This window comes from Felis catus, chromosome B4 (genome assembly GCF_018350175.1).
Source record: "Felis catus isolate Fca126 chromosome B4, F.catus_Fca126_mat1.0, whole genome shotgun sequence".
NCBI lineage: Eukaryota > Metazoa > Chordata > Mammalia > Carnivora > Felidae > Felis > Felis catus.
Genome location: NC_058374.1, coordinates 121,151,619 through 121,179,585, shown reverse-complemented (window position 1 = coordinate 121,179,585; position 27,967 = coordinate 121,151,619). Strand labels below are relative to the sequence as shown.

At 41.0% G+C, this 27,967-nt stretch overlaps 1 protein-coding gene across 3 annotated transcripts in view; it reads right to left on the bottom strand.

The window, feature by feature from the left end:
* The window catches only part of ANO4 (anoctamin 4), a 416,845-nt gene extending 394,255 nt beyond the window's left edge, over positions 1–22,590 (bottom strand). The window contains exons 1-3 of one of the 3 annotated variants that reach the window (XM_045062224.1): positions 22,143–22,590; positions 9,398–9,481; positions 1,452–1,703 (exon numbers count right to left, since the gene is read on the bottom strand). In XM_045062224.1, the coding sequence (XP_044918159.1) occupies positions 1,452–1,703; positions 9,398–9,481; positions 22,143–22,263 (457 nt within the window). In that variant the 5' untranslated portion in view covers positions 22,264–22,590. The remainder of the gene's footprint in view (positions 1–1,451; positions 1,704–9,397; positions 9,482–22,142) is intronic. The other 2 variants (XM_023257365.2, XM_023257364.2) reach the window with 2 other exon arrangements.
* Between the last annotated feature and the right edge of the window lie 5,377 nt (positions 22,591–27,967).

The following is a 27,967-nucleotide window of genomic DNA, read 5'->3' as shown; positions in this document are numbered from 1 at the left end:
AAGTCATGACTCCCAAAGATCACGTAGATGAGCAACTGGCAAACATTTTCTGCAAAGGGCCAGACAGTAAATATTTTAGGCTTTGCAGGCCATACAGTCTCTGTCACAATTACGTCAGTTCTGCCGTTGTCACACCAAAGCAGCCAGAGACAATACATAAACAAATGAGTGCAGCTATGTCCCAATAAAACTTTATATATGAACAATCAAATTTGAATTTCATGTAACTTTTACATGTCTCAAAATACTACTATTCTTTTAATTTTTTTTCCAACACACACACACACACACACACACACACACACACACACACAACAACAACCACCAAATTCATATGTTGAGATCCTAATACCTGATGTGATGGTATTAGGAGATGGGGTCTTTGGGAGATTATTAAGTCATGAGGGTGGAGCCCTCAGGAATGGATTTAGTGTTCTTATAAAAGAGACCCCACAGAGATCCTCCACCCCTTCCACCATACAAGAAAACTATAAGAAGTCTGAGACCCGACGAAGGGCCCACATCTGACCATGTTGGCACCCTGATCTCAAACCTCCAGCCTCCACAACTGTGAGACATAAATTTCTCTTGTTTATAGGGGCACCTGGGTAGCTCAGTCAGTTAAGTGTCTGACTCTTGATTTCAGCTCAGGTCATGATCTCATAGTTATAAGATTGAGTCCTGTGTCTGAGTGTGGAGCCTGCTTGGGAATCTCTCTTTCTCTCTCTCTCTCTCTCTCTCTCTCTCTCTCTCTCTCTCTCTTTCTCTCACTCTCTCTCCCTCTGCCCCTCTGCCCCTCTGCCCCACTCACATGCTCACTCTCTCTCAAAATAAAAATAAAATAAAATAAAATAATTTCTGTCGTTTATAAACTACCTGGTCTGAGGTATTGTTATAACAGCTATCACTAAGTTAGACTTAATGACTGAACAATGACACCAATAATCTTTAAAAAGTAAACACTATTCCCAGTTCTTGAGCTGTACAGGTGGCATCTCAGATCTGGCCCACTGGTAGTGGTTTGCAGACCCTCGACACAGACCAATTTGGTGAAGCCACATGAATGGGTAGTAACTAAGGTGTTCAAAAATGACTTATTGATAACTCTTCTGAATACATTAATCCAAGAAAGATGCCTTGTCACTAAGCAGAGGATTCAAGAAATTAAACAAATATTCATAAGACAAAACTTGGAATTCTGATTCAGAGTTGATTTCCCGATGACATTTTACCAAACAGAACTAACACATAGATCAAATATTTCTAAATACATCTAACCTTCCTTCTGGCACAGCGACGCTATGGAAGGCCAGTGAACATGGGGGAATTGTTGGAATCTACAGCATCACACAAGCAGAAATGCAGATGTAATTTGTTCAACAGGCAAATGTGTGAAGGAACCTTTAAATACACTGAGTCCTGAATCTCCAACAGGGAGCCAACACTGTTACCTGTCGTGTCTTGACTCAGGGTTTCCTGGCTGCTGCTGCTGTAAGAAGGCACTGGAGTGATGGACAGTGAGGCTGGGCAAGACAAAGGTGTAGGCAGCTCAGTCTTGCGGGTGAGGGATCGGTGATACACAGGGATGCCCGCATCTTTGGAGATGAAGAGAGGCAGATCTGATGGGAGGGTGGGTCTGCCTTGTGCGTATGGATTTTTCCAGTGGGTGAGCCCAATTGCAACAGGCCCAGCAACATCATAACCTGGCGAGACACATACCTTCGGTTAGAAACAGCAAGCAAAGCCTCGTACCATATTTGTTTTTGTATTCCCCAAAAGTCTTAGCTGTGAGTCAAATTGAATACCACTTGAAATAAAGATGCATGTTACTAATAAACAGGGATGAATCATTACACTTACCAGATCATTCACTGCTCAACATACGTTTAGTAAGCACATGCTATGTGCGGTTGTCCAGCCTTTGCCCTTAAGGAGCTAAGAATCCAATAAAGGAGATAAGTCGTGTGTTCATAAAGAAAAATAACTGAAAGCCTACTATGTGCTAGATACAGTACTTTGCATAAGTGATTCTATCCTCACAGCAACAGTACTAGGAGATTGTTACTATTTCACTTTCACAGATGAGGAAACTGGATCTCACCTTGCCCTAGGTCAAGTAGCCAGAAAATGTCAGAGGCAGAATTTAAGCCCAGATCTGTCTGACTCCAAAATCTATGTTCTTTCCCCCAAACCACAACTAACTACAGTACAAAGTAAGATGAAAGAAATAGTTTAAAGCAGGACAGAAATGTCACTGCAGTCTCACGGGAGAAAGCTCCTCTGAGTGGAGAGACTAGGTCACGGAGAAGGTGGTATGAACTTGGCCTTATAGGTAATGGTGGCAACCTAGCGGCCAGGGGAAATAGAGGGACAGATCTGTTCTGCAGATATGTTTTATTTAACCACACTTTTCTTAATTTAAAGTGAAACTCAAATTAAAAGTGACAACAATAAAAGGCTAGAGAGTTCTCAAGAGAAATCCAGCTTTCTGGCTTATCTTGAAAAATTCTCTTGATCTTCTCCTTAAGAGAAGACCACATCCCCACATGGCAAATGTCAGCTAGAGCAGCTGTCCTCTTCAGCCGAAGTAAGGGGACTCCCATCTGCCACAGTCCCCACCACTCCCTAATACCTTACCCCCAGGCTGCTTCATTCATTTGTCTTACACACCTGACTTCTGCAGGACTTTACATTTGCAACATAGATACAGAATTTAGGAATATAAGTATAATCCAGAAAAAAAAAACTAGAAAGGTAGGTTGATACAGGACAGTGTGGGTCTTAAATGCCAATGTAAGAAAACTAAATATTTTGGCAAGCAAAACATCCCTGAGAGTTTGTGAAGTGAGCATTCCATAATCAAACTAATGGCAGAGAAAGCAGCCAGAATCTGTCCCTTCTTGCTCCAGTGGTTACCTCTTCGAGGAGGCCTCCTCTGACATCTCCAAGCTTTCTTAACCATTTGTGAAGGAAGGCTCACTAAAGAGTATTGGTGTCTGGGGACTGAGGTGTTGGAAGAGAAAGCCCAAATTGGGGAGGGCAGGTGGAGGAATCAAGAAAGCCCAAAAGAGGTAACGTGAAGGACACCTGTGTAGATTCCGAAGCCTGGATGAGGGTGACTGGGGCAGCCTGCCCACACTGTGCTGGAGACCACCTAAACACAGGCATATGTCAAACAGTCCCTGCCTACATTTAATGAAAACTGTTTTTTTCTTTCTATGTGTGGCTCCCTCATGAACTGAACTTCCCTCAAGGTTAGAGGGTGTCTTAGTCATCTTTCAAACTCCTCCCAACATCTATTTCACTCTTTCCCTCCCTCATCTCCCATCAGTACCTAGCACAAGGCGAGGCTCAGAGCTGGCACTCAGTAGATACCCACTGTTCACTGAGTTCCTAGATGTCAACAGCAAGAAGAAGATGCAAAAAGCTGAGAGGCAGAGGCTAGGGGAGCATTATTAAGGGGCCACATTGAAGTGCTGGATGCAAGAAAGGAAAACAAGTCCAGAGAAATACATGACATTGACAAAAGAAAGGGGTTTGGGGCCACCAGGGAGCTCTGTCTCTCACTCGCCAGATGTCAGAGAAGACTCACTGCAAATAGAATGGTGCATTTCCTCAGCCTAACTGTGGCAATCAGGAAGACGAGCCTTGCAAGGGATCAGGAAGATTGAGTGTGTTTTTAGAAATGAGGAGTTTGAGCCTTAGTGGAAATATCTATATGGAGATGTCCGGCAAGTAGCTGGGAAAAAAAATGAACATAAGGATCAGGGGAAATGGGACCAGACTCATCAACATGGTAGTTACCCACGTAGAAGTCATGGGTGAGACCTAAGAATAAACAACCGGCTTCACTGTCATAAAATAATAAATCTGCTAAAAATTACAATACTGTCTAATACTTAGTGGCATTGTGCTAAGGGATCTACCAGCACCACCTCATTTAAACCTCACAATAACCATGTCAGGCAGATGCTAATATTCCCATTTGACAGATAAGAAAACTGAGGCCAAAGGACATTATTACTTCCCCAAGGTCTGAGCTATTGCTCCACAGAAGTTAACAGTCAAGATTCAAGCCCAGGCTCACTGAAGATAAGACTCATGACCACTAAGCCATCCCGTCTGGCTAATAGAGCAGGTAGCAAGAGGGATTCTGGGCCTGAAATGGGGCCCATTCCCCTAGAAATCACTCTTAGGTGATTTATTCTTTTCTGAACAATGTTTCACAGACAAATCCTAATGGACCAGAATACTCAAGGAAAGGGAAATGGTGACAAACCTGAGAACTCGCCTACTGGATTGTTTAGACTCTTCTTGGTAAGTCACCTTCCTAAAAGGTGAGTTCCACTACATGGAATGTTGTGATGAAGGTGAGCATCTCTCTTGAGTGAGGGCTCTTGGAACTGCAATGGAGCCAGAGTCGCATAAGACTAAACTGAATGCTGGTGACCCCAGAACTGCCCTGACCGTGTTTGTTGACTAAACCTCTAATGCAAATTTGTTAATTGTGTGACCAGTACTCTCCCACAGCTCCTACTACTGGGCCATAGAATGCAATTCCAGAAGTCTCCATTTAACTTGATGTTCCATTATGTTTTTATTAAAGACTAGAAGACGTATTACCTTCTATTTACACCAGAGAATCCTTTGACCAGAATAATAATAGGACCATGTTTTTCCTTGCCTTGATCCTTCATTCAGAAACTTTGCTTAAATCCCTCTTCTCTTTCCACATTTCTAAGCTCCTCTGGAGTCATTATACAGAATAGAGCACAGTGCAGAAATGTTATGTTTAAAAGTCCCAAGGAACTCTGCACTCTCCTCAACTTCAGATTTTACCATTTCTTTTCTAAAATGATAGCTGACTAATAGTATACACTTAACTTTGAAAAGGCATCATTCACATAGCTAACAAGCCTTTTCTTTTTTTTAGTTTAGAAAATCACCACATCATTTACTCCAGAAATGGAGTTCATTAGCAAATATTTTAATTCATGCTATTGATACAAATTAGCTATGATCATTTCCGCATGATTATAATGGAGTATAAATGGATCAGCCTAAATTCGCAATGAGGTCAAAGTATTTTGAGAGGATAAGGAACCATCCAGGGGAACAGCTGGCACCCAAATGTCTAAGAGGCAAGTAATAGAAAATGTCCACATTGGTAGCCAACCCATTCTCCCTCACCCATTATCCTATCCCTTGGTGGACAGTGGGGTAGGAGCAAAGGTCTCAGTTCCCTTGGAGTTTTATGTCAACATATCACCCCAAATTGTGAAGAGAGACATGTAAGGAACACTCAAAAATTATAAACTGCTTTGAGGAAAAAATGTCAATTAACTATGAAGTTCTTAAATCTCTCAATTTAATCTCTCCGGGAGTTCACTACCAGAATATAAGGAATTATCCAAGAGTCTCATGGATAAATAGAAAGATTTCAGAAGAAGTCTTTTTCTGTTTCTTAGTCGTTTTTGTTGTTATTCTGTTTGTTTGGCAATTTTTCTTTTGGCAGGACATAGGTTCCTACAAGGAACTATTAACAGGGAGTCCACGAGTATGGAGTATTCTGCAGGAGAAGGACTGCAGTGCAGGAAATGACAGAGAACAAAAAGAGCTTTAAAAAAAAGAACATCTCTGGATGATCCAGAGATCTGTCCTCCCTCGATACTTTGGAATCTACGGTTGTTAATTATTTTCTGCCTATACTATAAATATTGCAAAGTGCAAAAAGTATTTTGTACTGGACAGACTGTGGGAAGTGAACACTGCCTGACGCCTGTGCAGAATCCATCCCCCTCCTTCCTCCCAACAGAGTCCCACTTTGGCAACTGAGGGTACCCCTACCCAGACATGGCACTCAGGGCAAGCTGACATCCTCCTCTTTCCTCTGCATGAACTCTGATTCATCTAAAGAGATGCTTATCTCCTCTGAATAATGATTGGTTCAAGGGTGGTCATGTGACCCAATCCTGCTCAATGAGATAGGAGCAGTCTCTGAGGGCTTCAGGGGGAAGTCGCAGTTCCTCAAGTCAAAGCCTGAGGAAGGCACCAAAGCTCCTCTCCCTCTGATCACTGTTGTGTCTGAATGCAATTCCTGGAACTGTGGTGGCCAGATGGCTGCCACACTAAGATAAATTCTCCCACGAAAGCAAAGGGGAGAAAGTCTTTCACAACATCACTGAATAGCTTAATCATCTGGTCCTAACGGCAGGCCTGCATCTGGTCATCCTGTTATGTGAAATAAATTTCCTTATGGTTTCAGCCACTTTGAGTCAGGGAACCAAAGCAACATTTAAAAGCCTTTCAGTTACCCCATCACCTTCTGAGAAAACTAAGTGTCATACCCACCTCCCCTTCAGAAGCGACTCCCTAGGGCAGTAAGACTTGCTATCTTAGTTTCCTAGGGCTGCTAAGGAAGTACCACAAACAGGATGGCTTAAAAGAAAACAGAAATTTGTTCTCATAGCTTTGGAGGCTAGAAGTCTGAAATAAAGATGTTGACAGGGCTGTGCTCTCTCTGAAGTATCTAGGGGAGAATCTGTTCCATGCCTTTCTCTTAGCTTCTGATGTTGCTGGCAATCCTTGGTGTTCCTTGACTTGCAGATATATCCCTCTAATCTCTGCCTCCATCATAACATAATGTTCTCCCTGTGTGTCTCTGTGTCTCTTCTCCTCTACTTACAAGGACACCAGTTCTACTGGATTAGAAGCCCACCCTAATGGAGAATAACTTCGTCTCAACTTGATTGTATCTGCAAAGACCTTATTTCCAATAAGATCACATTCAGAAGTTAGGACTCCAACATATCTTTTCAGGGGACATAATTCAACCCATAACATGCTGACATAGTGGCCGAAGCTGACTAGACTAGGTGCAATATGATGACTTATAATAAATATATACTTGGTCATTGAGATGGCCAAAATATATTTTCCAGATATATTTGGTCTTCATCCACACACAGTACCTGAAAATGCTTCAGAGCCATAAAATTTAGTGACAAGGATGTCTTGTTACTAATGAAGGTGACTTTTTGTGTAAGAATTGAATTGAAATCTCAGACACTGGGCTGGTGTCTAAAAATCGCTTTGTACTGTGGAGGTGGGGGGAGGGTACCCACACACACACTGAACTTGGGTCTGGGAACCCAAAAAGACCAGGAAAGGGCACTAGGCCCATGGCAAATAACAAGAGTGTCATCTAATGGGAGCTAGATTACCTGGGTTCAAATCCCAGCTGTTACTACCCATACATCTTCCAGGAACTTTTTAACTTCTCTAGAATTTAGTTTCCTCATCTGAAAAATGGGGAAAATAACAGCATCTAACTCGTAAGATTTTTGTGAGGATTAAATGAGTAAATACAGAAAAAGTACCTAGAAGAGAGTTTGGCATGGAGAAACCTCTCATGTGGTCCTCCCTATTTACCCTCCACTTTCATTGACAAGTGTCTTAAAAGATAAGTTTCTATTCATAGCTCTTCACTCTTTATTCCAAACTTTGCAACCTGACTTCCCTCCCACCATCCATTGCCGTGACTCTCAGGGATGTCCCCAGGGCAGTCCCTGAATTCTAACCCTCCTCAGCCTCTCCTAGAAATTCCCTAGGCTTTCCAAAAACCATGCTCACTTGGTCTTCCTACCTCTGTCATTATTTCTATTAACTATGCTTCCCTCAAAGACTGGGAGCTGGCCCTCCACTCATTCAATATACTGACTCTTATAATCTCATCCTCTTGGAAAAATTCTACTGACTCCTCTGTGCAGAGAATGCCAATATCTTCATCTCCTGCCCATTCTCTCCTGTGGGTCATTCTGAGGTGGGAGTCTCACAGGCACCTCAAACCCACCACATCCAAGCAGTAGCCATCAAGTCCTCTTCCTGACTGCTATATTTCTAGAGATGGCTCAGACTCCCTGTCACCCTGAATCAAAGTCTCAGGGCACTTCTGTCTTTCCCTCATCCCGTCAATGACTAGTCCTGCCAGTTCTCCCACACCTCTCCCTCCAGACCTGCTCTTTATCGCACCTGCCAAGTTCATTACTGTCTCAAGTCAAAATTAAAGTCACAGCTACTTACTCTATTATGACGTGAGATCCTCTGCCCGGCATGAAATCCACCTTGTTCACCATCAAAATCCCTTCTTTCATCCATGCATTCATCTTGTCACCCTCCTGCTCTGAACCTCCCACTACTCAACAAATGTCTTTAGGAATGTCACTGTAGGTTGTTTGGTGTTTTCACACCATCGTCCATGAACTCTCCACAAGAATTTTTTTAACTGCTTTTATTTTTCATTTAAAATCTAATTTAATCACTTAAAATTAATAGATGCATATTGCAGACCAAGTTCCACCACTTAATTTTAGTGCCTAGATTTGTTTTTGTGTTTCCATCAAGTTGGCACCAATTGGTACACTCAATGAGAAAAGGAGACAGATGGATATGTCAAGGTGCATCCATACCAAATGAAGATCCAATAACCTCACCAGCATTAGCAGAGATTTCACAGTGAGTTGAACAGAGAAAGGTAGGGGCAGAGCAGAGTTATCATAAATACATAGCAGTAAAGTTGTACTCAACTCAAAGATCCCATGCTGCTGCAGCCAGTCCCACATTGCATTACAAGAAGTGATTGTATTTCGGCAAAATAATGATGTCTATAATATTAATGTGATAGATCTGTAATTTTTTGCTTTACAGTGTTTTAAACTTTATTTATAAATTCAATTTGATTTGTATGGCCATTGGTATGGCTATAAGGTATTTATACTTAGTTTTATGTTTGAACATACTTAAGTATTATTATAATAAAAATAATTTAAACCAATTTTAGAGGTTCATAATCATTATTTGCTTTTATAGGTGTCCACATTACTAAGGTTTGAAAAACTATGATATAGTGTTTTAGAGCATGAACTTTTAGTGTCAAGCACACCTGGATTGAAACCATGGATACATTAATTATTGGCTAGATGGTAAAGATCGAATTTTCTCATCTGTGAGATGGAAAAGTAATAATACCTTCCTCATACAGTCCTGATTAAGCAAAATAATGTATGTCGAAGGCCAAGAGCAGCAATAGCTAAATATAAATCTTAAAAAGTCAGTTTTAATATCAAGTACATAATAATCAGGTGATATACAAATTAAAGAGTTAAAGTAAATGATGAAACGTTGGGAAAACGTGGGGATTTTTTTTTTAGCTTTTCCAACCACATTGCCTCCAGCAATATCCATGCAAAAGCACTAACAATCCACAAGAGGGTGCCCCAGCAAGAAAGTCCGCAAGCATTTGCTCTGATTCTGGAAACACAGACTCCTGCTATTATACTACCCTGGGCCTTTCCAGGCAATAATAATTTTTATAAAACAAAATGTCACAATTGCTCACCTATGGTGATCTGGCTGACACAACTGTAGTAGCTGCCTGTCGTTGCGGAGGAAAGGTTATAACTCCCACTGCTCACATCTCTGTCTGTTAAGAAAATAAGAGACAGTGGATTACATCCTGATAGACACCACGAACACAGTGTAAATATATGACCGTTGGTAGATTAACCAGCTCCCTGTTCTGGGCAGTCTCATACTCCTTTATCAGTTCATTCATTGGTACTTACCTAGTGCTCAGTGCCAGGCACTTGAAACGTTCAGCCAACAATCCAGACAGCCCCACACAGGCAATTTCAGTTGGATGCCACTATTATTGTAAGGGGGGTGACAAAGGATGCTGAAGTGCAGGGACAGTCAAGAGAACACTTGATCTAGAGAGGGTAGCAGGGAAGGCTTCCGGGAGGAAGCGACATATAAATTAAACCTAAAGATGAGTACCACCTCACTAAGCCAAAGAGGGAGGAACTGAGGGGAAAGATCCAGGCAGAGGCTTCATTATGTCTGGAGGGTCAGAGGCCACAAACAGCCTCCTGAGTTAGCAGCTGAGCACAGGAAGAGAAGGAGAGGTGCACAGCAGCTAGACTACGACAGGTCTTATAAACCATGTTAACAAGTTTGTCTTTTGCCTAAAGAACAGGATCCCATTTTCACTTTAGAAAGGTCACTTTGAGGCCATGTGGAGAACAGACTGGAAGAAGCAAGATGAGAGGCAAAAGACTCCTTTCTGAGGCCACTGTAATAATCCTGATGAGCAGTGAGGGTGGCCGAGCCATGGGAGATGTCCCAGTGGATACCACAGATGTGGATGCAGCTCCCTTCACAGCTAAAAGTACAACACGCTGTACTGAATTCCTCACAATTGTGAACAGAAAATGTTGTAGGCCCAGGAGCCAAAGAAACCCAAAGCCTCCGCTGACATAGCATCTTAGCATTTTCATCCACATCACCTCATGCATGAGGTTGGACAGGGCAGTCATCACCCCCCACCCAGCCCAACCCTATTTTCTGATGGAAAGGCTGAGACTCTGGGCACCAGGGTCACACAACAGCATGAGGCAGAATGGAGCCCACATCGAGATCAGAACATTTCAAATTGTTTATGAAACACAGCAGGGCACAAATAAGTGATTTTAAAATATCAAAATAAATATATATTTTCTAATATAAAACTTTTCAGGTTACAACAGTTATTATGATCATGGTTACAAAACTGACCTAAAAGAACTATTTAAATACATTATGTAATAACATATTTCCTAGTATGTAATACTAGGAAAACTTTGAAACTCTGATCTACAAATGGTCTCAGGGAAATAAATAATTACTAAGAATAAGTCAGTTGTGCTCCAAGAGAAGGGTTTATAGAAACATTCTGAGAGTCAGATTTTAGTGAGAGCACAATATGGATTGGTAGAAAAGATAGCTTTATATGTAAACACTCTTGGGAGGAAATAATAGCAGGTACATGGATGAAAAGAAGGAAATGAGAGGCTTCTGCAGGGATGTCCCTATATGCCTGGGGTTTGAAAGCACTTGGGGAATATTAAAAAAGCAAATGGTGAGCCAGAGGGCAGAGAAATGGTGGTGGCCCTCAGAAGCCACATAAAGGCCACTGTATGTCCACAAACAGGGAGGTAAAATTCAAACTAATTTTAACAGGGGAAAAATAATTTTAGTAAGTGCAGGTGGCCAACTCATCCTCTAAGAAACATCCCCAGACCATCCCCACTCTGTAAGGTGCTTCCTGAGCATCAGACACGCCCCCAACAACACTGAGCAGGCAAGACTGCACTGGTTGACATGGACCCTAAACCATGGGCTTGTGAAGAGCATACCCATGCCTTATTCAATTTGTAATTTCCAGAATTTAGTGCTGTGCCTGTCATCAGGTGAATCTTTAGTACACGTTCATTGGTTGCAAGAAAGAAAAAAGGATGCATGAAATTAAAAAAATAAAAAATGACCATTTTCCCCTTCTTGTTAGCATAACTTCATTAGAGGTGGCTGGGATCAAAAAGAACACTGGGCTGGGAATCCGCAGGCCAGTGTTGGCCCAGTTCTTCTGCATATAAACTCTTACAACTTGGTTGAGCTGTTGACTGTTTCTACCTGACAGTGACAATAATGCTTATCTCACTTTTTTTTTTAGTGGTGGTTGGGGAGGTGATGTGATATGGTTAATAAAAATAAATAGGCTACACAAATGCATAGTTAGCAAATAATTCAGTATATATTTGTGGAATCAGCTGAATCAACAAAATCCAGACCTAACATATACCTAGCTACTCTAAAGTTGTCATTCCTAATTCTTCATAAACCCTTAACTAATGAACTGTCCTTAAAAGATTTTTGGAAGGAAGGAGACCTGCAACGGATAAGGTCAATGGCATCAAAGGTGATATATAAATAAATATATACAGAGAAAGAGATTCACAAGCTCAGAAGTAGCTATGCATGGGGAGAAGAGAAAAGAAATGAAGGAGAAAAGCATACTTAGAAATTAGTAATCAACAAAGAAACAGGATGCTTGAATAAGGAATGAATGCATGGAAAGAGGCTGTAAATAAAACTTAATGGTAAAACAACTGAAATTTGAACAAAAGCTGAATGGTAAAACTAGGGCACAATTTGGTGGCAATATTTTGAAGAGACTCAAAGGGCAAAAGTATAAAGACCTGTGGCAGTTATGGAACAAGATGACTCTGTGGAAAGGAAGATGTTTCCCCTGTACAGGAATTAAAACAAAAAAGCTAGATTTTTTTGGAGGGCTAAATATCCATTTAATCCTTTAGGAACCAATTGCAGTTAGAGAAAAGAATCAGGTTAACTAGTGGGAAAACTTGAGACTATGAATGAGATTAATAAACCTTGAGGGTTCTGGAGTCAGTATCTAAATTAGACACCTGGCTCCAACCCTTGGGCACATTACTTCATCTCTATGAGGCTCTGTTTCCTCATATGTATGATGAAAATAATAAAAGCACTTACCCTATAAGGCAACACACAGAAAGTGTTCAATTAGTGTCAGCTAATCTTTATTTTAAACTGCAAAAGAATGAGGATATCCATAAAATGGAATGCCATATAGCAAAGAAAATAAATGAAGTAAAGCTACACAAAATATTATAGATCCATCTCACAATACTGAATGAAAGAAGCAACCAAAAAACAATTCGTGATTCTATTGGTGAAGTGTCAACAACAAAACTAAATTGTTTACGGATGCATATGTGGATGGTAAAGATAAGTAACATGGATGGTAGAGGGACGCCTGGGTGGCTCAGTTGGTTAAGCCTCTGACTTAGGGTCAGGTCATGATCTCATGGTCCATGGGTTTGAGCCCCATGTCTGCCTCTGTGATGACAGCTCAGAGCCTGCATGCAACCTGCTTTGGATTCTGTGTCTCCCTCTGTCTCTACCCCTACCCTGCTCACACTCTGTCTGTCTGTCTCTCTCTCTCTCTCTCTCAAAAATAAATAAAACATTAAAAAAAAAAGAAAAGTAACAAATTAATTAGCATTTGGTGGTTCCATTTGGTGGAAAAGAAGCAACTTAGATTTGGGAGAGAGTATGGGCAGCAGGGGTGGGTTCTGCAGTACTGAAAATGTTCTATTTCTTGACTTAGGTGGTGGTCACATGGTATTCATTTTGTAATTATTTGTTAAATTATAAATTTCTCTCCCTCCCCCCTCCCTGTACATATACTATAACTCACAATAATTTTTTTTAAAGAAATAAAGAGGGGCAGAAATTATGAAAGGGCAAACCAGGAATGCAAATTCTGAAAAAAAAATATCTAAGAAAATGAGACAGTGGTAGAATCAGATAATACTAGTTACTGAGCACTTGACCTTTACCAGGCACTATGCTAAACATTGATTATTTCAATTACATCCCTAGGTCATTTAAGCTTCAAAACAACTCTTATTAGGTAGGTATGATTATGCCACTATACAGATCAGGAACTAGAGGTTCACAAAATTACAGAACGTGCAGAACTCACACTTCTGAGAGGTCACAAAGCTGGAATTAAAACCCATGTTTGTCTTACATGAGAGCAGAGGTGAAGACAGAAGGAGAACAGATTATTATTGCAAGCTGGGTTAGGTAGAGTCCTCTGGTATCTGGTGCTATATCTGTGATAGTCATTTTTCTGATGTGCTAAGCACTGAGGTTCCCCAGGGAACAAGGTGGACATCATCTTATGTACTTCTGTTATCAGAAACGTGTGGCAAAATTAACACACTTTTTTGATCTCAAATTATTTTGGTTATACTCATAAACAGAATGCTGTTACAACAAAAAGAAAACCTCACCCATTTCAATAAGCAATCTATCTTACTTTCATCTTAACCACAGGGGAAAAAGAAAGCACTGAGCCTATTTATATCTTTCCACTGACTGTGGAATTCTAGGAAATATGTATGCAAACCTAAACAAAACTCTCAATATAAAATCATAATTATAATACCTAATTTTGGAAATTTAAAAACAAAGAATAAAACTAAAATACTGAATAATAATAGTATAGGAACCAGGAGTTGGGTGCTCAGAACTATTCAGGGGAGAGGTCAATACATTAAATTCATAGTTTAAAAAACTATGATGAATAAGTGTAGAATTTGTTAAGTATGGTTTAAGTGAAACTAGAAGAGCAATTATTAAAACAACAGAAATAGACTATATTTCCAAACCAGTTTGTTGTGTTGGAGGGAGAGACAGATGGCGGGGAAGAATGGGAGAGGGGATTTAGCACACACACAAAAAAATTAATTAATTTAGAAAAAGGAAACAAATTGGAATAAAGCACAGGAATAAAAGATAAGACAAAGAGAAAATACAAAGTAAAATGATAGAATTCAGTTCAAATATATTTGAATCACAATACATGTAAATGGTCTAAATTTGCTATTTAAGAGATTGTGAGAAGAATTTCTAAAAAAAAAAAAAAAATCAAAAGCTGTTTACCAAAGAAATGCCCCAAATATAAGGGCACAGACATGTTAAAAGTAAAAGATATATATAAGAAAAAAATAAAGCAAGCAAATACTAACCAAAATAAAGCCAGAGTAGCTATGTTATTTTTAGATAAAAAAGCTTTAAGGCAGAAAGCATCATTAAGTATACAGAGTCAATAAATAATGATAAAAGGTTCAAGGTTCAATGCTTCAGGAAGAGATAACATCTGTGTGCTCAAAATAAAACAACCTCAAAATATATGAAGCAAAAGTTAATAGCTGCAGGGAGAAACTGACAAATTCCACTATCATAAGGAGAGATTTTAACACACAATAATTGATTGGTGGAGCAAACAAAAATTTAGTAAAAATAAGGACAATTTAATATTGCATATCACTTGGCATCTTATTAAAATGAAGATCTTTAAAAAAATGAAGATCTTGATTTCATAGGTCTGGGGTGGGCCTTTAAGTCTACATTTCTTTCTTTTCTTCCTTTTTTGTTTTAAGTTTTACTGAGATACAATTGACAAATGCATTTTGAATAGACTTCCAGCTGGTGTTGCTGGTTGAGGGACTCCAGACTGAGGTAAAGCACCCCCCTGGAATCCACAAAGTCTGGGCAAGCCTCTCTCCAAAAAAAATAAAAATAAAAATAAAAAGGAAGGGAATTTTTTAAAAAGGAAAGAAAATGTTTTCACTAAACCCTTAAGATCATATCATAAATCTGCTTATACACATGGACAGAGGAAACTCAAGAATTCGCCAAACAGATAAATGATGCATAGCTACCAATCTACAAAAACAAACTCACCATACAATTCCATTAATAACTATCCATGCTAGTGCACTGGAAATACTATTTAATTTACAAAATACATATTCATTGTGTAGCAGGAGCTACAGCTGCCTACTGCAGCTGATTTTTTTTAAGTCACTTTAAATTGTTTATAAAGTATTCTACAGAACGTACCATTAAAAATATATAATGATGGGGCACCTGGGTGGCTCGGTCAGTTAGGCATCTGACTTCAGTTCAGGTTATGATCTCACAGTTCATGAGTTAGGGCCCAGCGTTGCGCTCTGCGCTGACAGCTAAGAGCCTGGAGTCTGCTTTGGCCTATGTGTCTCCCTCTTTTCTGCCCCTCCCCTACTCGTGCTCTGTCTCTGTCTCTCAAAAATGAATGTTAAAAAAATTATACATAAAATGATACGTGTGTGTACATATCCATATATCTATTCCCCAGAAATAGTGCTGTGATTTATTCCATGTTTGCTGTATATTTTATAGGCTTACAGAAAAGTTAATATTCAGGACCCACTCTTTCCTCCCAGCCATATAACCACCCAATCTCCCTGGGCTTCAATTTCCTCCTTTATATTGTGACTGAAATTCATTCATTCGAAAAGTGTTGCCTGCCCACCACATAGAGTAGACAGTCTGGTCCCAGGTAGGAACCGGTGTCTTGGGAGGTCTTGCTAAGGTGCTGACGAATCAATCCAAGTGTAGAAAGTATGTTTCCACTCAACACAGTGTTTCCCATAAAAACAGATTTCTTTATTACTGCAATAAAAACAACACATCATAGTGCTGTATACTAAATTGCCATAGGGCTTTCTAGGTTTTCATAAAATGTTTGCATTTGCTCTTTCATGTGACTTTTGCAACAGCACTAGGAGGTACTAGTTGTAACAATACTCGTAGTAGCAGCCTCTGCATCCCCCACAAGACCTGCGCTAGACCCAAACTCCTGGAGGGCAAGGCCATCCTTTATTCATCTTGTGCCCACAGGCCTGGCTCTGCCTAATGCATAGAAGACACAATGAATGTCTGCCAAAGCCTCTAGTAAGCTTTCAAATACATTAATCACCATTCCTGAATTTTAAACACTGTGCCTGATACTCATTAGCTCAGCTTCCCTTTGATTCCACTCACAGTCTCCACAGTGACAAAAGCCCTTTCATGAACCCTAATTAGAGAAAACCTTTCCTTTCCTTTCTTTTCCACATTACCTATTTGATTCAGTGTTGAAAATCCTATATTCTATTTTCATTTTTTCCAGAAGGTAAAGATCCATTTCTTATTAGTACAATGTAAGATTCATGAAAACGGGCTTTTTGTTGTTGTTGTTTTGTTTTGTTTTTTGTTTACCTCCAGAACCTAAAACAGTGCCTGGCACATAGTAAGCACTCACAAAACACATCTATTCTAGAAACTTCCTTAGTAGCTGTGAACTATTTGTCTAGGACTATGCTCTAATAGAAAACTCCATGTGGCTATTACAAAGAACATAATGTTTTAAAGGAAAAGATTAAGATGTTTCTTCGCAGGATCAAAATAAAATTTTAATTTAATCTTACCCTGGAAAGAGACTTTTAAAATGTGAAGGCTGAAGGTGAAAGAATAATGCGTACATGCTTTGCTGCAGCTTTTTAATCAAAAGGATCCTAATCAATGTTGACCATGAGTGTCTGGATTGCATAATAACAAGCATGCCAGGTGGTGGAGGGCAAAAACAAGAGAAGTCATCAAATACCTCCTTGGATTTATTTTGTAAATAAAGCATGAGTTCCAGTTAGTTAGCATGCATCTGATTGTACCACATGGTGTGGAGACTTTTGGTCTTTTGCTTGTTCCTCTTAAAGTTATTTTGCTTGTTATTTGCAATAGGATAATGAGGTTTTAAAAACTTGTGCACAGTGTACTGCCCCCTGACACAGTCTATGCAGTTATTCAGACACCCCAGTACTGGTCACCTACTATGTGTCAGGCATTGTGCTAGGCACCAGGAATTCAAAGATAAAAGATATCATCCTTGTCCTTTGGGATTTTACAACCCACAAAGGGGAATATTCACAAAACAAAACGGAGAGCTGGGTGGAAGAGGACTTACCCTGAGACATCCCCAAGGGAAAGGGGAGTGAGTGTTGTAAAGGAGAGGGAGGTGTGTTTCAGAGCATGGGCCAAGGTCCAGACACCTGAGAAAGCCTGATGTAATCAGACATGCTAAACCACCGGTGTCCCAAAAAAGGTGGGGTGCTGGGACCACAAGAGAGAAGGGTGGTCAGCTCCTTAAGGGTCTTATTTGCCAAACAAGGAAGGTTAAATTGTGACTTGTAAGCAGAGGGGAGCCACTGAAAAGTTTTAAGCTGGAGAATACAGGATCAGATTTGCAAATGGGACCAGAAGGGATTAGAACTAGAGGTAGAGAAACCAGATGGGAGGCTGCTACTGCAAAGGTGGTGGCCTCCACTAACATAAGAACAGTGGGCAGAAAGAGGAGAAAATAGAGTAGAAATATGTTAACGAAGAAGAATCAACAGGATTTGGTGACTGAGAGTATATCAGCTGGAGGAGAAGCCGATAGTAACAGCTCACGCTTACTGAGTACTCACTGTGCACCACACATATGCACCTACAAGTACTATTGCAGTGACCCCATTTTACAGATAAGAAAACTGAGACACAGGAGGTGAATCCCTTTGCCCAAGGTATTATGGTTAGTATGTTCCAGAAAGAGAGGAGTCAAAGAGGATTCCCAGGGGTCTGGCCTAGGTGCCTACATAGAACACAATGGTCCTTGCCAACCTTTCCAGGTTGTCACACTCTAGGAACATGTGGTCCTGGCAGCTACCTTTATGCGCCCTGCCATCTCTCCCCTTTATCTTTGTTCATGTTGTTGTCCTTTGCTGGAATGTCCTCCTTCTCCCAATTAGCCTCTTAACATCATCCCCTCCAGGGAGCTATTCCTGACCTATCCCTCACTCCTCCCAGGCTCCCCCCGCCCACTACAACAACACTGCATTATAATTTTTGTTTAGAAGTCTGTCTCCTCTAGCTGATCCTGCCATCTATGAGAGAAATAATGAGATCTCACTCATTCAGGCCCTCCTAGGTCCAGGCTAGAGCCTGGCACATGCTTTGAGCTCAGCAGCTGGAGAGCTGGAGTTATTCTATGGGAAACAGGTAACGGCTGGGGCGGGGGGGGGAGCGGATTCTCCTCTGGACACATTGAGCTAAGCTGAAAGGCCAGAGAGGCATACAACTAGAGAAGTCTAGCCAACAGCTAAGTATAAAAGCATAGCACACACAAGAAAGAAGTTCTGAGCTGGTGAGTTCCACTGGGGAGTCACCGAAATAAAGACAAAGTCGCACGAAGGGAAATTATGTCCTATGCTCTCTGCCCCATTTCACTTCCGTGTTGCATGGTTAGGCTTGGCTTCCTCTTCTAATTACCAGTACTGAACGTCTGCCCCCAATTGTCTTTTGGCCTTTGCTCAAGCCATGCTTTTTGCCTGGAATTATCCACACATTTGTTCATTTCCTTCCTCCTCCTAATTAACAGTAACCCCAGGCTCCAGAGTCAAACTCTAAATCTGCACTGGGGTTCCCCATTCATTATGTGAGGTTAAATAAGTTCCTCAACCTATCTATGCCTCGATTTCTTCAAATGAATATGGGGCTAACACTGGACCAATTTCTTAAAAGTTGTTGTGAGATTTAACTAAGGTAATTCACATAAAGTACCATTATTATGTCCCAGCATACCCCACACTTCTACTTAAAATACAGAAAACTTCACCACCCCAGTTTAAAGGCATCCCACCAAGGGACTGACTCTGCACTCAGGGTCATTGTCCAGCATTTGGTAGGTGGCTAATCAATGTCTTCCAAATGGTTGAGAGTAAGATTATAAACTCAAGGACACAACCCAGGCAAACACCAATATAAACAGAACTCCAAAAAGAAGCAACTTAAGAGATAGGAGGAATGGGCGGGGGGGGGGGGGGGGGGGGGGGGAGGGAGAATAATTATAAGAACAATACTGGCTCTGATTACATTTCCTTCTTGTCTTCTACTTGCTCTCTCTGCTCAAGCCACACTGACCTTCTAGCTAACCCTGAACATGACAAACTCATTCCTACCCCAGGACCTTTGCTCTCACTATTCCCTTTGCCAGGATTGCTCTTTCCCCACATAAGGCAATGGTTCATTCCTTTATTTCATTTATATGTCTGCTGAAATATCTCCTCAGAGACACTTTCCCTAAAATAGCCCCCACTGTGCTCTATAAGCAACTTGGGCCCCATATTAAGCCTCTTCAGATACGAAGCTGACAGGTCCAAACATAAGTCATCTTCCCGGTTCAGACTAGAACATAGCCCCTCTGCCTTCTTTTGCATGGCCAAGAACAAATCAAGTCCCAGCCATTTCTCTCTAAAGGAGACTTGTCACCCATCCATGGTGTCATGCACTTGGTTATATAATGAGCTAAAAGTGGATAAGAACCCAAACCATTTAAAAGACAAGCAAAGAAAAATCACTGGTGAGCTCAAAAGGTTGAGGCATTAAAAATCCAGGATTTTAAAAACTGCATCATCCACTGAACATATATTTGTTAGAGTGCATATTACAGTTACTGATTACCTGAATCTCATTTCACATTTCCAGAATATATAAGCCTAGATGGCTGTCTAAAAGTAAAAATTCATGCTAAAATACAGAACAAGTTCCAATACAGGATCAAAAATGCATATTTAGATGGGAAGCTAATGAGGTTTACTGGAGGCTGCTGCTAATGAAATGCATACATAAGCCAAATTTCTCTCTCAGGAACCTAAAACACACGGTCTACAGTATAACTGTTCATTCTGTGCTAAAGATAGGACTAAGGCATTTATTAAATCAGTCAAATGAATACAAAAATTGAACCCTATAAGTTCCAGGAAAGAATCTTAGATCATCCCCCATCATGATATCTAAATCCAAATCCAACAGAACCAAAAGGGAACATTTTTAAAGCAGTTCAGTTGCCAGAGAGATGATTTGTAGAAGGTTCCAGACTGGGCCAAGCTCTCATCAGATAATGATCTCGACAACATTCAGCAGGTGAGGAATATATTGAATGTCCTCAAGTTTGTTTTTCCTTAACTTGTTCACTAGAATGGAAACCCTGATGGACTAACTTATCTTGTCATGTCTTGGGTCACTTTGCTACGGGCTGAAGAACTAATGTGCACTTTGTGGCCAAGTGTATTCACCACGTTAGGGATGGAAAGAAAGAAGAGCGTGTCAAGAATATATTTAAAATAGCACAAATTCTAATTGATATATATATTCAAGTCTGTTTTAGTTCCCTTAAAGGCCCTAAAGAGAAATCTGTGTAATTCTTTGTTGCCAAAAAAGAAAGAAACAAACAAAAGGTCTGCCACCCTTTTCCTTTAATTACTGAAATATACTTGCTTTTCAAAAACAATTTCACTTCTTCTGATTTCATTTTCTCTACCTAGGTGCCCAATTAAGCTTTTAAAGTTTCTAGAAATTTAAAGAATTGATTATTATTAACTATCACTGACAGTATCCACAGAGTAGCATGTGAAATCCAACACGATGGATCACTGATCAAAAAAGGTGTAAAAAATAGATTCCTGACAATGAATATGCCTAAAACACCATCAGAATGTTGGATTATCCCCAGATGGTAACCCAAGAATGACAATGTTCTGTGTTAAATGTGTGGCAGGAGTAAGAACAATTCACAGCCCAGCAGAAGATGCATTAAGTTAAAAAAAAAAAAAAAAGTCACTCGTATGCAATTGGTAATCTTCTCACAATTCCTTATCAGTTCACAAGGATCAACTGCAAACCCTCAGAGCCACCTGAGTGATCCCTTTAAACAGTTATATCCCCCGTTAAAAAAAGACACTGACTCCTTTAACCTTGGTAAAATGAGCAGGGGACATCACTGGCCTGCAGAATGAAGCCTCCATACCAACCATACCAAAGATCAGCAAATCCACCGCCCCCCGCCCCCCCAAATCCGAGGCTTGGGAGATGTCCCTGCAAAACATTTTCCAACAATTGCTCATCCGCTTCACGTTTAAAACGCCAAAACTAGATGTTATCACAGCAACTGATCGCCAGGGGAAGAGGGGGGAGGTCTACTTTAGTTTCTCCCTCCTATAACCCAATCTCGGCAGCATCTCTGACAAAGGTCTACTGAGAATTGCTTTTTCCACGCAAGCAGGAATGTTGATAAAAAGCCTTGTTGGCTTCCCCAGTGCACTGGGATTTCTAGCTGAGTTGGAAACCTTCACACTGTGATTTTGCTTTCCTCAGAACTCTGCAATGCCTTTAAGAAATAATAATAATAATAATAATAAAGATATATATATATATATTTTTTTTAACCCAAAACGTTGGGGTGGGGGGAATGATGCCTTCTATTCCCATGGAACTTTTATTTACAAGCTGATTTTTTTTTTTGCATTAAAAGCATATTTTGGTGCATATTATTTTAACCCCACAGCATCTGTCAGGGAGATGTTCTCATCTCTAATTTACAGATGGAGAAATACAGAAACAAAAAAGTTTAAATAACTTGCCCAAGGTCAGTCAGGGACAAGGCAAGCGCTGACTGAACGCAAGACCTCCCAACTCCCAAGTCTCGCACCACTAGAAACGAACTTAACACCCGTATCCCTTCCCTTAGGTGCTCTGAAGCTAGTGGGATTTTTCTGGAGACACAGAGCTCCCAGACACCTCCCAAATTTTGGGCGTTTTTACCCCCACCGACTCCTTTTGCACCTACTCCCTTTCCGGGTTTCGGGCAGCTCCAACCCCGCAGAGCGTCGGACCCCCAGCCCCACGCAGTGCGCGCTGCAGCCCCCTCCCTTCCTTCCTGACCCTCTCGGGAGCCGAACCCCGAAGTTCCCCAGGATGCTCTGACGGCTTCCCGGCCCCGCCCGCCCCAGCCGCCCCGAGAGCCCGCGATCGCCCGCCGTTACCGTATGCCGTGAGGGAGGCCATCCTGGCTCGCGTCCTGCCCAGGCTGGCCAGGGCGTCGGCCAGAGCGGCCGCCTGCGCGCCGCGCCCCTGGACGGCCGGCGCCTGGCCCCGCGAGTGCATGCGCTTGGCTCCCGCGGCGCCCGGCCGCCCCGCTGCTGAGCATGCCCAGTCAGCCCGCCGCGGTCGCCCCGAGAGGTGCCCGCGGCTCGCAGGTGCCCCTGGCCGGGTCTCGGCTGCAAGGGCAGACGGTCAACCGCGCTTCGGGTCCCCGTGCTCCGGGTCCCCGCGGGGATTGAACCTGCAGCGGAGGACTGGCGACCCGGAGAGAGGAGGAGCGAAGCAGGCGGTGGGAGGTGCTGGGGCGCGCGGCGGATGTGGCCCCAACGGGCGGACGTCGGGCAGGACCCGGCTGGGTCCACTCCAAGCAGGGTGCCCCTCGGGGTGGGGGCGACAGGGTGACGCGGGCAAACGTGGGATCGGGGAGTTCGGAGGGCGCCACAGCCTCCCGGACCTCGAGCCTCCAGCTCTTTTCCTAGGGAAGTTCCACTGGAGAACACGACTGGGGACGCAGGGGGTGGGACCGGCCGCCTGTGACTCTAGGGCGCGATTCCGAGCGTAGGGGACAGTCTCAAGAAGGGTTTGCCTCCGAGGCCGAAGCCCAAGGGAAAGTGGCAACTGTGTCCCGTGGATTTTTATTAATGAAGTCCTTGACCGCTAAGTACAGACTTCTGACCCCAACAGCCCAGACCTGTCCTAGAGCATCATCCTGTCACCTTTATTGGTGTGTCTGTCTCCCCGTGAGGCTGCGTCTAGTGTCCTATTCTGCTCTGACTGCTCCTGCTTCAATCAGGGCGTGAACTCAATATTTATTGAATGACTAGAGACCCAACCCCCTCCCAGCTCTCTCTACCTGGAAGCCCACCCATTTCACCCATTCTGTCGTGCTGGTTCTCGACTTAAGAATCAGCTCCCTGGCAAATGGGAGGAGAAAGAAAGAAATGGGAGGCAAAGAGGAGTGGGGAGAACAGGAAAAAACTAGAGGCCGCCTAACTACCCCTTGGGGTCAGGAACACCCGGAGTTTCGCAAATCCCAAGAGTAAATTAAATTCACAAGCTCCTGAGCGCTGCCCAGGGCTTCCACTGGCCTGATGACCAGAGAGTCTCGGCCTTGAAAAACGCCAGCGTACAACAAATTGGGGGGCGATGCTGTGGAGCCTAGTAACTGCATTTGGGGTTGTGCCAACTTCGGTGGAGGTACTGAGAGGGCAGAGTTGTCTTCTGACTTCCAGATTTTCTCTCCCTTTACCTCCACATTTTAGCTCAGGTAGGGTCATGAAGAAGGACAATCAAAATGAGTTCCAAATTGCACTTTAATTCTTCTTGGCAGCTCTTTCTAATTAGCAGGAACTAAAATGTGGTGTCTGATTAATTAACCTCTCTTAAGGCTACCTGAACTTCTGCCCACATAATACCACTCCAAGTCCTTGAGATATTCAGTGTCCTCAATAAAATTAAGATTGAAAATACTGGGCCTCTGGGTTGAGGAATTGTTGGTCAAATAAACCTCAGACTTGCTAAGAGCCCTGTGCTGTCAGTTGACACTGAGGTCTTTAAGCAGTCTCATGTCTGCAGCAGAAGGGGGTGGTCTCTCTGCCTCACATTCTTGAGGGGAACAAAGGCCAACAAACAGTTGAGACAGTATCCTGGAACTCAGGCTGTTAAACCTGGCCGCCAGGAGCAAGTGGTTCTGTCTTTGCAGGATTCACAGATGACTTCACCGAGGAAATGACATTTGAAAGATGAGGTTCAGGATTTGTGTGGTTGCCAGTAAGACTTCTTAAAGGCAAGCTTGTCATTCAAATTTTCTTATGTTTTATTCATTCACAGTGTTTTCAGGAGTAAAATATGAACTGCCACAACCTTGATGAAAGCTGTATTCAAAATCTTTCCAGGAAAATGCTTTTTTCAGATGGTAGACTGAGGAAAACTGGTTCTCCTCTTCTCAACATGCTCTAAACTTGATCTATTTGACTTACTATTAACTTCCTAAATGTGATTATAATGCATTTGACAGTGAAAGAGTCTCTCTGTGATCAACATTTTTAGCAAATTATTTTAATTCTGTAGGTTAGTAACTACTCTACAAATACTCATTCCTTAAACTATTGCATGTGAAGAATAATTTAGTTTTGATTTGCCCGTGATCAACTTGACTTAGGATTTGGTCCATTATAAAAGATTAAACAAATTGAACATTTTAAGATATTGCTGCTATTGACAGATCAAAGCTTTTATAGCCCTACGTCCTTGGTATTCCTGTAACACGTAACATCTCTATTATAGCATTTATTACATCATGTTATAATTTGTCTATTTATCCATACACCTCTCCACTGGGAAGCAGGGGCCATGTCTTATATCTCAGTGTATCACAACACCTAGCACATTATTTGGCCCATATTAAGTATTCAATTATTATTAGTTGAATCAATTAGTGTGAGAGAAAAAAAATGTTTGATTATGGGGGAAGGATAGTTGAGAAACGGTCAGTGCTTAGGAGACCTGAGTTGTGGGTAAGTTTATTCTATAGATCTCAATCATCTTCCTCACTTAAGAAAGATTATTGCACCAAACTATTCTACGCAACACTTTGGCCAGGCCAGAGAACTCTGTCAGAACTACAGTGTCTGTTCTATTGAGGCACAAATGGAGTTCTTCCTGGACCTGGAAGATTGGAGAAAGAGCCTATGGGTGGGCTTCATGGAGATCATGACTTCTGAAATACATTCAGAACTGGGTATGTACATACACTTTTTCTGGGATGGGGAGAGGATCCATAATTTTCATCAGATTTTTAGAGGTAAGCCTGATCCAATAGAGATAAAAAATTAATGGCATAGCAAATAGTTTGCATCCAAAACATAGCCTTTAAAGAAAGCTAATTACAACAATGAGGAATTATAGCTACATATTAGATCCTTTCGCTATAATAATAATGGCCCCCTTGGATCCATCCTTTAATTTTCTACACCTGAAAAAAATTTATAGCTAAAATGAAATGACAATCTTTGTTTTTCAAAATTCCAAAATTAAATAAATTTAAATTATATAAAACATTTAGCCCTTCATGATTAAATCTGTGTTTTTTTAATTTTTTTTTTTTTTAATGTTTATTTTTGGGAGAGAGAGAGAGACAGAGTGCAAGCAGGGGAGAAGCAGAGAGAGAGGGAGACACAGAATCCAAAGCAGGCTCCAGGCTCTGAGCTGTCAGCATGGAGCCCAATGTGGGGCTCGAACTCATGAACTGTGAGATCATGACCTGAGCCGAAGTTGGACACTTAACCAACTGAGCCACCCAGGTGTCCCAAATCTGGAGCTATTAAATGGAAATGTAAAATCCCCAAAACTATTTTCCTGAAACAAAACAAAAACAAAAACCCAATAACATAAGATGTCAAAGAAACAACGATATCAAGTTCATATTTTAGGACTTTAAATGAATGTTTAAAACACATTTCTATAAAATTTGGCAGATTTGTAACAATGAATGGTACACTTATTTACATATCTTACAATTAATTACATATATGCAGATTTATTTTAATATATATGTAAGCACATATATAAAGTCTTATATATTTATATATAATAATATATGTAGTCTTAATCAATATTAAGATAACAAAATAGATATTATTGATGATTTGATAGTTAGGGAAACTGAGTCACTGAGTGACTAATTAACAGTCAGTAAGGACTGGAGCTAAGATTTGAAACCAGGTTACAGAGCTCATGATATCCTATTCCCAAATGTTGTTGAATATATATAAACCATCTGGTTATCTTTCTTTCTAAATCTTCAATTTAAAATGTTATTTTATTTATACTTTTATTCCTTAAGACAAAATAGGAAAGTTGCACTGAAAGGTGTAATGGTCGAGAAGAGGCTAAGTGAGGGCTTCCTAACTACATCAGGGCCAGCCAGTTGAATCACACTGCAGAAGTAAACATGAACAGTGAGTTCTTATCTCAGAGAAGAGAGTAGATTATTTAATTTCTGGCTTCCTGGTCTCCATTTCTCAAGTGTCATGAAAAATCTCTCTTCAATTTATAACAGAAAAACTTTTGCCAGTAATATGTGTTTGGAGTCAGCTTCGTGCATTCTGTCCTTGTATGAATGCCTTTCATAACATATCACACTAATTATTGTCATGGCAACTTAACTGAATATATGATAAAATAGAATTTGCTTTTTAGAGGACACTGCCTTTTTATCAAATACCATGCATGAATACGAGGAAATTTATTATAGGATCCAATCACATTTACCTTAAAAATGCTTTATGTTGTTATACAAATGACATAATTTTTTTTCTGAAAACAGAAACACACATCTCATCCTAAAATTCTGAGTGTTGCAATAGTTGTACAGGTGAAAAATGCTGTATATTCAGATCCATTTGGTTGGGGAGCAGGTTGGTCTACCTTATTCTAAATTCATATTCTAAATTCATATTCCATCTCAATGGGAAAGCCAAAGCGTTTACATTAAATGGTAAATGACTATTTCTCATGTCCCAGAAAGCAACCTATGAAAACATTACTTTTCTGATCTTCAGTGAACACCATCAAATTGGAGTCCTATGCACCCAATATTTCCCCTGGAGTTTATCAAATGGTCCCTCTGGACCATCAAATGGAAAGGGATTATGTGGGACCTATGTTGTCCATGTCAGGAGAAAAGGAACTTGACCATTAAATTCGCAAGATGATGAACTATGGAAAGATAGAATTTAGGTCTTGTTTTTCTTTATTTCACCCACAGTACTTTACATGGTGCTCTACATGGCAGAAACCCAATAAATGCTTATTGCTTATAGTCTCACAGAAGGTCAGAGCCATGAGTAGACTTAAAAAAAAAAAAAGCACTGGTTCTGGGGTCAGCCTGAGTTCAAACTCCAAATTCCACCATGTATTAGTTATGTGACCGTGGGCAAATAACCTAACCTGGGCCTCAGTTTCTCATCTACAAAATGCAGGTAATAGTAACAGCCACAGCAAAGGATTCTTGAGAGTGTCCAGTGAGTCAATATCTATAAAACCTTTCGAACAGTTATCAGTAGATATTAACCCCTATGATTATTATGTCCAGTTTTTCAGGATTCCCTTAGGAATGCCAATCAAGCAGTAAATCCTTTCCATTCCTTTCACCAAGGGGTGCTTTTCATAATAATTAAACAGACAGTACTGCACCAGTCACCACCAATCAAACAGGCACCCCAGGCTTGCCAGGCTTAACCCTTTAGCTGCTGGGGAAAGTCTTCAAGAACCAAGGTGTCAGGCAATGGGGGTCTTAGAGCAATGCCTATTTATTACCAACCAAGTATGGAGGTATTTTAATACTTTGTGACTGGTATCATGTATCCTGGCTGCATATCCGCCCTGATTCCCACCTTTCCACCCTAGACATCCAAGCCACTGAACTTCCAGGTCACTCAAAAGAGCAAACTAGACCTCATTTGAAACATATTTAAGTTTCTAATTCCCCACCGAGAGAAGTAAAAGTGAACATAATGGGTTATCAGAATGCACATAAGAAATTGATATTTTGGGGAGACATTTAAACCATCTATGAGCACTTGTTAGTAAGAGATATTTTAAATATCTGTTTGATACAACATTTATGGGGAAAGGTGGCTTAAAATAACATCAACCCAATCAAAATTTAAAAAACTCAATACCAAGAGAATGCTGAATGGATTTTGCTAGCTGTCTACTGAGAACAAATTTCATGTGAGAAGAATATGGTCATTAGGGAGAAAAA